We start from the raw sequence: 9,609 nt of genomic DNA on the forward strand, positions 1-9,609 counted from the left end.
AACTGACCATTATTACTGCCCGATTCTTGGATTCTTCTCTTTTGATTATCGTATGTGAGTCAGTCTTAGCCCTGTGTGATTCAGCCCCCTCCTACATTTTTTTGTAAATCTTATTGCATTCCCTTCTCTTGTTCAAGCCTGTCACCTGTGGGAGTTTAATAAATGCTAGCTAATTATGATGATGCTCATTTTATTTTCCTTTACCTCCATTTACTCCTCTCATATATTTCTACATAGAGTTAATCAACATTTATTGAGTAGCTACCCTATAGAGGAATAGCCTTCATCAACTCCAATAGATTTTACTCTAATTTTCTTAATCATATTACAAAGATTATGATTTTGTCTGCCTTGTCAAGGATAGTTTTCCATGGAAGAGTGATTTTAAAAAAGTTCTTGCATGAACTATTTTACTATGGCACTGTTTTCTCAATTAGGAGTTTAATCTCTTAGGAATGGAGTTGTGTCTTTGCATGTCTAGTACAGTACTAAACACAGTTTACCCCTCCTAAAGAAATAAAAGGTAGCTACTCAGAACATTCCTATAACTGTGTTGCCAAAATATCTCAAATGAGTAGGAGATATGCTCCACATTTAACAGTGAGGTCTGTAGAAGACATTCAGTCTCACCCACCAAACTTCACTCATATGCATACCTCGCTGTGTTCTAGTGCGATAAGGGGAGGTAACAGCAACCCTAGAGAAGAACAAATTACCATGATTCTTGATTTATTTTTCTACCAAAGTCTGGTAAAGTTTCATATCATCTATTTATTAGATATGGCCCTTTACCACTTGAAAGCCAGGAGCTGAGCCTAGGATCAGGGAAGACGAGAGGTCAACCTTGAATTTATGGATTCATTCTTTAAGTTACCCATGCATCCATTTAACATAAATGGACTGATCTACTACTGATCAGCTGTATTTTGAGAGTATATGTTGAATTTCTTTATTCAATCAACAAATATTTTTTGAGCACTTACTCTCTGATTATCTAGGAAGGAACAAGACAAGTAAGGTCCCTGCTCTGACTGGACCTATACTCAATGAGAATTTTTTTTTTTTTTTAAGAATGCTTAAGTCACTTTATTTATAAAAGTAGAGTGGATTCCAGTCTGAAGATATAAACCTCTGAGTATAATTTTTTTTGTTCGTCAGCATATTTAATTTATATTGATTATTCTTATACTTGAAATATATTGTTTATTACTTCCAGTGATAAACATCTTCCCAAGGCTCTATTCCATGCGTATAAATACTTTGTACATGTATAATTATTTATATTAGTAATTGCTTTGAATTTTATCCAACAAATACATAAACTTTCTCTAGAAGATATAGTACTACAACAGACTCCACAAGAATGGAATCGCAATCTATTTAAAAACAGTAAAGAATTAGCACCTAAGCAATCAATGTTGTGTTTTGCCAATGTTGTGTTTGGATGTCAAGAAATTCATTAAGCAACCAGGCATTAAAATCATTAGAATGAAGAAGTAAGCTGAACTTTTTCCTCTGACATACACATAATGAAGTTATCATGAGGTTTTATTTTTAAAAAGCTGATATGTAAAGGGAAAAGAGATTCTTTATCAAGTACTAGTATCCATATACACCTGCAAGAAGTAAACATATACCCCTATTTCAACTCTATTTCATTTTCAGAACTAATATCAAAAGAATAGAGCCACACATTTGTGACACATTTGTGAATTATTTCGAGTTATCATCAGATCTCCTGGAACTACAGGCCAGTAAAATAACATTAAAACTTTCTGAGTTATACAGTCAATAAACACATTATGTTAATTAAATTGTCAGCCAGCTTCAAACTTTTTAAAACTTTTCTCCAAAAAATTGATTTAAGTACTTCTCACCTTGACATGTGTCAGGCATTGATACTGTATATAATACAACATTTTATATAGTACCAAGCTGGCTTAGGTTTTCTTGAGAAACAATTCGGTTTAACCTAGAGCTCAATTTCACCCCTGCCACAGCTCTCAGAATCGTTTTGTTAGGGATAACTTGCTATGGATAATGCATTCCAGTCATTGTTCCTAAAGAGCTATCTGTTGCCAACTAATAACTACCTAAGTTACCAGGTATTATGAGGGGAAATCTCTTTCAGGAACTCCTGAGAATTATGATGAATTACTTACTCAAATATCTGCACTTCTCCATACAATTTTGGGAACACTTTAAATCTTGATTGGAAGGGTACACAAAATAGTACATAATAATTTCCCCTTCTGCAGAATTCACAAATTATCATACTTCTAATTACAGAGAGAAGACAGCCTTCTTGTCAGCAACTTTTACCCTAACCATAAAACTTAATTCTTTCTTCTGGTGAAGCAATCATTGAATGATTTACTTCTAGTGACAATATAATGTACTTGGCTTTAAGAACTGTTGGCTAAATACGTTCTAATTGATTCAAAAGCAACCTGTAATACAAAATTTATGTATCAATCATAAAACAATAGAGATATAGTATGTTATGCTAATAAATTCAGGGAAGGCAAATTTTTTGGAATCTTTTAATTTTAGGTTAATATTACAAGAATGTCTGCTAATATTACAAGTATGTCTAGACTGTGGTGTATAGTCCTATATCAGTATGTCTTGTGAAAGCCAAAGGAAATCCTTGAGATGACTTAAGGGAAAACCAAGAGAAGACTAAATTGTACTTCAAAATAATTGTAAATGCCCCTTAAACTGGATTCAATGTTTTTGTATTCATTATTTTTTATCTTACAAATCATCTATGCAAACTATTCTAATTTTCTATTTTGAGAAATACATTGGACACTATTTCATTATGGCAATGTTATGCTTATGAAAGTACCAACCAATTCTCTGTCTCCAAATTGTATTAATTAAAACACTAAGAAATCATACCTTACAACTAAGTGTTCCAAAAAAAGCTTTATAACAACATTCTAGTTATCAGAATTTTTACGAGACTTTCTGATTGTTATTTAGACACATTAATGTTTAAAACAATCCTTAACTTGAAGATATAATCTAATATAAAGACAATCACATTCACAAATGGAATCTATGTGAATGATAAATAGGCTAATAATCTAAATCCAATTGTTGAATGTCCACATGAATCTCAAGTGGATTGGTGGTTCATTATTTACTTCTTTAGCTTTTATGTGAGGAACAATGGGTACCTAGTGACTTTTAGAAACCACTTCAGAAACTTGAATAGTTTGTTAAAAAAAAAAATCTAGACTCTCAAACATTTTTATTTTTCGTGTTGAACAAAAAATCTGATGAAGATATGCGTCCATCTTTGGAATTCAGTCATAGAACATTCTGTTTTTCTGGACTCAAAGTAGATAATTCATCTCCTAAAACCAATAGTTTGTCTGAAAACTGAAGTCTTCCAATTAAACATTACTACAATTAGAATATTTTAAAAGATTGACTCTGCCTGTTAACATAAAGAAGTTTAGGCTGGCTCCATGTCTTTATATGAAAGTTTGAAATAAAAAGCCTGATTATATTTGGACAAACAAGCTTTTAGGCCTTTGATTTAGCCATCTATTATTCTCAAATTTCTTGAATACTATATCCGAAATTGTTGAACTAAATAATCTTTAAATTGAGAAGAAAAATAATCTATCTAGTAGGATAAAATTAACTTGGTTTCAGAATCCACATAATTATGTGTCTATCTATATAAGTTTTGAATTATATTAAATATCAACCAACCCTTTAAAAGAATTTACTTTTATATAATACCAGCTGGTGTCACATGATGAACAGAGAATAAAATAATTAGCATGTTCTAGTCTGAGTACAAATTATAGTACAGTTTACAAAATTGAATAAGCAACTATATTGCAGGTCTACCACATGTCAGACACTGTCCTGGACATGAAAACATAATGGTGTCTAGACAGATTTAGCCCCGCCTTCTCCAAGCTTTATGGTTTGTATTTTGTAAAACTTTTTATTGCCTCATTCTTTGAAGTTTTATTTGCATCCTGTTTGTCTCTAAAACTCTCAATTCTCCATTTATTATAATAAGATTTATAGTACTATCACATGAGGTTCAATTTTGGGTGATTAAATATTACTCCCAAGTGAACAAAAATGAAAAGAGAGGCAGAGAATAGCATGCATAAAAATTCTTCTAGCAGACTTTCTCATGATTTTATGACCTTAAATTCCCAATGGTCCTTCTTAAAAATTCATATTTTCCTGCTTATAAAGATGCAATTATGCTCAGGTAGTTTTTTGTTATCATTGCTAGTTATATATCACAATGCATATGAATACATTTATTATTCAAATTCTTACTTTACATTGTACAAGAAATGTTATATGTCTATATTTGAAGGATATAGTGATTCTTATCAGATAACTGTCTTTTCATAAATCACATTTTCTATAAAAGGATAAATCACTCACAATTTAAGAAACGATATTTTGTTTCTGTACTCTGAAGTGTGATTATTCAAATCATTAGGGAAATTGGTAAACAAAATGAGTAAACTTAATTTTGCAACTAATTTTCACCTGTAGTCTCACCTCTGCTAAGATGAAAAACAAAACAAAAGACCCCAGTATACAGCATTACTAAATACCAAAACAGATATTAATTCTATTTCAATACACCCTGTGATTTATTCACTGCTGATTTTGAAATACCCATATTTTTGTGTCCTAGACCACTGCTGTGGTTTTAATCTTAAGGATTAAACAAATCTGTAAAGGGAAATACTTTCATTAGAGAAGCTTACTTATCCTTACTATTGCCAGACTTTCCAAAACACTTGCATCTATAACAAAGCATCATTTTCAGGGACATTCCATTTTCTAAAAAACTTGAAACAGTATTAAACTCCCTATTTGTTATCTTTATTTTCACCTTTTCATGATTTTGCATAGAAAACTTTATATTAAAAAATGTTTGTATACTCACCTTCTTGAAAGAAAGCCAGTTTCACAGGCAGAGTAGACAGTAGAATTGCAGAACTGAGGTAATGAAAGTGAAGAATGCACTTCCCTGAGGGAAACTCAGGGGCACATGTAAAGTGTTACTGCACTGTATTTGGCATACTAATGACAGGAATCTCAAACTGTTAAAGCCAAACAAATCAAAACAAAAAACCTCAAACCAACAAACACAAAGCCCTGACTACAGGAACAGTATGCCAGAAACACAACTTGATTTATGAAACCGTAAAGTTTTCAAAAGTATTTTAATATATTTTGATGACATTTAAACAAATGCCACAATAATACTACAAAAATATCACTACAAAAATATCATTTAAAAACCAGGATATTTTTATTTTGGGAGTGAGGGGAGGCTTTTCTGGAATATTCTGGAATATTTTAAAATTCATTGGCACCATTAAAACACAAATTTTAAATACTCAAACCACTTTATTTTAATATACAGATAGTTTCTTTAATTATCATGAATACCATATCATAAATACCAATGATAAATATATTAATATGTAATGATCATAAATACCACATTTGTGAAATATTGTCAAATTATTAGAAAATAAAACTTACTTGGAAAGTTTTACAGTATTTATTAAGGCCATTTAGTTTCTAAAGAAAATTTTGTCAACTAAATTATAAATACATTTGAAATGAGTTAAAAACAGGATTTTCAAAGTAGTCATGTGTGCACAAAATAAAGTATGGAGATTTACTTTAAAGTTGTATTACTCTATGTTGTCATGCAGACACTTTAAAATAATTATATCATTTCCTACCATGTAACTGTAACCTTTTAAATGTACACTGAGCAAATTAGGACAAATACAAACAAAGATGATTGAGAGAAAAGTGGTGGACAAGCCCCTAGGCTAAGGCAAATATATTTTAAAAATATATATAGCCCATGTCTAAATTTATTCTCACATTTTTGGCATGAAAACGTAATGTTTGATGTGTAAATGAAGTATTTAATAAGTCTAAGACAGACATACTATCTTATGAAAAATGTGTGTGTATGTGTGTTTTAAATAACTTATTTATACTATGGCCATTTCAGGCTTGAAATATCAAATAGAGAAAAAATTAAATTACTAATAATAAGGATAAAGAGGATAGCTGCTTGAATCCTTCTTTAGTGCTTAAAACTACCTAAAGTTCTCAAAGATTTTTGAAAGAATCAGTTCACACACAGTTTCTCTCCGGAGTTTTTTCACTTTGGTAATATTCCAGGTTTCAGGAATGCCCCACTCCCAGGGGAACCAAAGCATTGTTTCTGAATTGTATCCGAAGCTTTATTTTCCATCCTAATCAGTGGCTATAAATTCTAGTTATATCTTTATCAAAGTTTTAACTTTTTCTACAATATTCTAAAGTTCTATTTGAAACCAAATGACACTTTTTATTCTACTACCCTCAAATGCCCAGGGCAACAAAAAGAGAAACTGTGCTGCTAGCTGTGGAAAAAGGACTGGTCAAAAGGGGAGAAAGGAGTCAGAAATAATCACTCTTTATTCTCTGGGATCCTTGAGCATGTCACTTCCATCATCAACACTGGGAGACTATCCTTGCCTTCTAGGTATTCATACTAGCCTTACTCCCTTAAGGGTTTTGCCCCCCAGAGCAGTTTTTATCAGAATCTAACAACCATGAAACACATACTTTCACAGGGTCCCGACCACAGACAGACAGACAGACACACACACATACACACACACACACACACACACACACACACACACACACACTTGACTTTACCTGTTTTTATGCCGAGTCTTTAGCAAGTTTCTTCCAAAGGGAGCCATGGTCTGTCAGGCAAGTGAATAAAGAAATTATCTTAAAGCGATCCGGGAGTGCGGGTGGGGGTGTCTGGATTTCCAGGGCGAAGGGAGGAGGGCTGGAAGCTTTCTCTTCTGCTCGGATGTTCCTGGCTTTCAGCTCATTAGTAGCCTGTTGAGAAAGTTGCTAGAAGTTGTGCAACTGCTGCTTAACTTTGAACTGCAGGATTGTTGTGGCTGCTGCACCTTTGGAGACCTGCCCAGCTTCAGCCTCGAAGAAGGCGTTTGGAAGCAGGAAAAGAAAAAAGAGAGGCGGGGGGGAAGGGAGGAGGACTCGGAGGACTCTATTGTGTTCTGTAGTTATTTGCAGACTAGTTAAACTTAAAGAACTGCCAACCCCACAGGCATGGCAATACCAATGGAATGGGAATTTCACTCGCCCTGGAAACCCCCCGCCCCACGCTTTCCACACCCAACCACACAAGGTGTACTGAACGCACATAAAAGAACTAAAAGAAATTATCTCCCAACTCCTAGTCAGCTCCAGTCTGTGAAAAGTCATCTGATCATGGCAAGCATGAGGGAAGGCCGAGAACTCTCTTTGCCAACTCATTCGACCCCCAAATCCTGTCAGGGTGTCAGGGCTTTTAAATACATCAGGGAGAGCGAAGCTGAAACTGGATCAAGGTGGACTCATAGACCACTTAGGACTGCAAATCCCTGAGTTCATGGTCTCCAGAGCTTCTCCCAGGTCCCTCCCACACTCTCAAGTTCGTCTTGCAAAAGTCGAAGGACCTGAAGGACCATAGGGCTCCAGGGCTCCAGGGCTGATGCTTCAGTTTGGCCTAGGGAGCCCTGGAGTTTAGGGTTTCACTCCCAATGCCTTTATGCTGACCCCTACCCATCTTTGAAATTCACTGGGACTTTAGAGCCCTGGGACTTTCAGAGGAAAAGCAAACTGTTCCCGCCCCTCAACTAGTAAAGAAGACACACCTAGAGGATCTGCTGGAACTAGAAATGTGAAGCGGAGTGGAAGGGAGGGCGGGCTTCATCTGGTCCTAGGAGAGCTGGAACCCAGGAGCTGGGCACGGGAACGGAGCTAGGAGAGTTTAGGGTGCCTGTGGGCTGCCCAGCGCAGCTCCGACCTGGTACCTGGCCCTCACGGGAAAGCGCTATTCACAGGCAAGGGCCAGATCTTTCTCACGGACGGGTTTTTCCCGGATTTTGCGCCCGTTAAGCCACACAGCCAGGCTTCTAATCATGGGCTTCCCAGGAAGACGATGAGAGAGGGAGGGAAAAGAAAGCCAACAAACTTGTGAGTCCGCTCTGGGCCTTGGCAAAGGATATGAGTGGCTCACACTTCCTTTGGGAGTTTATCCCCTACCCCCAACAACAGCAAACAAAAAAATGATCTCAAAGGTTTCCATGATTCTTATATACACTGATTTATGCAGTGCTCAGATAAATAATGTTTTCCATCATTTATTATGATAATCTTTGTCTATTCGTCTATATTTCATGTTTCTGTATGTACATATACATATACATGTATCATATCTATTATTTTATTATTTATAATATTTTCTTTATAATTTTATATAATAAATTATACATTATATCCATATATGCCCCCAAATTAGTATGAAATTAAAAAACATTATAATAGCCAATGCGATAATTTAGTTATCTTTTTATATCCCTGGGAGTTAGGATAATTAAAAAAATACATACCCATCTTAGTTTGATATAGTCAGTGATTCCAGAGAAAATCTTTAAGAACCAAAAGTAGTAATGACATATTTTGTTTATATATATGTATATATTTATACACATATAAATGTATAAACATCCATATAAACATTTTCATTTATATAAACATAAGTATATATCTATATTTTACATGCTGTGTATACATGTACTTCACATGCAACATAAATTACATAATCTTGGGCGTGCTTCTGTTTTAGTTCTTGATTTTGTTTTACTAGCACCTCACAAGAAATGATTTACACTATTATGGAAGTTTACCTAGTTATTTTAAGTTGTTCAAAACGTAATTCCTTAAAGCTTTACTGTTTACTTATTAATATAACTGCTGCAATCAACCTGCAAATATTTTCACATTTACAAATATCTCTGTTTCCTTTATTTTCGGTTCTCCATGCTTATTAACATTATTTATATACATATGTGTATTATATTTTTTGATAAAAGAATTTTAATAAAAAATGAGGAAACAATACTATGCCTTTTTAAAAAATTTATTTTATTGCATTTTAGGTTTTGGAGTACATGTGAAGAACATACAAGATTGTTGCATAGGTACACACATGGCAGTGTGATTTGCTGCCTTCCTCCCCATCACCTATATCTAATACTATGTCTTTACTAGCACAATCTTATGTTGAGTTTCAGGTTATCACAAATGAGTTTCATTTAGGTGTTATTAATCCTCACATAAAATGTCCTATTAGTACTTTTCATAGCAAGCTCTTTGATGTGTAAGAATACACATAAAAGGGTTTGTACACATTAAATATATACCATTTTTATTTGACAATTTACCTTAATAAAGCTGACAATAAAAACACAAAGGGTTAATTCTCTCAGATAGTAGAAGCAGAGAGGAATTAAAAAAAAAAAAATGAATACAAATGCCTTAATAGAAAAATAAGCAAAACAGTCTTAAAAGAAAGTAACAAAACCAGTTATTACTTTTTTAATTTTCAATTTTTTTTTTTTGAGTTAGAACCTTCCTACGTTGCCCAGGCTAGAGTGCAGTAGCTATTCTCAGGCACAATCATTGCACACTACAGCCTCAGACTCCTGAACTCAGGCAATCCTTTTGTCTCTC

General features: G+C 34.0%; 1 protein-coding gene across 2 annotated transcripts in view; it reads right to left on the bottom strand.

Annotated features, from left to right (window-relative positions):
• RASSF9 (Ras association domain family member 9) overlaps positions 1-7,156 on the bottom strand; it is a 28,919-nt gene extending 21,763 nt beyond the window's left edge. Inside the window, exon 1 of one of the 2 annotated variants that reach the window (XM_032297062.1) lies at positions 6,736-7,156. In XM_032297062.1, the coding sequence (XP_032152953.1) occupies positions 6,736-6,782 (47 nt within the window). In that variant the 5' untranslated portion in view covers positions 6,783-7,156. Of the gene's footprint in view, positions 1-4,945; positions 5,147-6,735 lie in introns of those variants that run through there. The other variant, XM_032297070.1, reaches the window with a different exon arrangement.
• Between the last annotated feature and the right edge of the window lie 2,453 nt (positions 7,157-9,609).

The sequence above is a fragment of the Sapajus apella genome, unplaced genomic scaffold, assembly GCF_009761245.1.
Source record: "Sapajus apella isolate SASKATOON/1434 unplaced genomic scaffold, GSC_monkey_1.0 scaffold2, whole genome shotgun sequence".
NCBI classification, from domain to species: domain Eukaryota; kingdom Metazoa; phylum Chordata; class Mammalia; order Primates; family Cebidae; genus Sapajus; species Sapajus apella.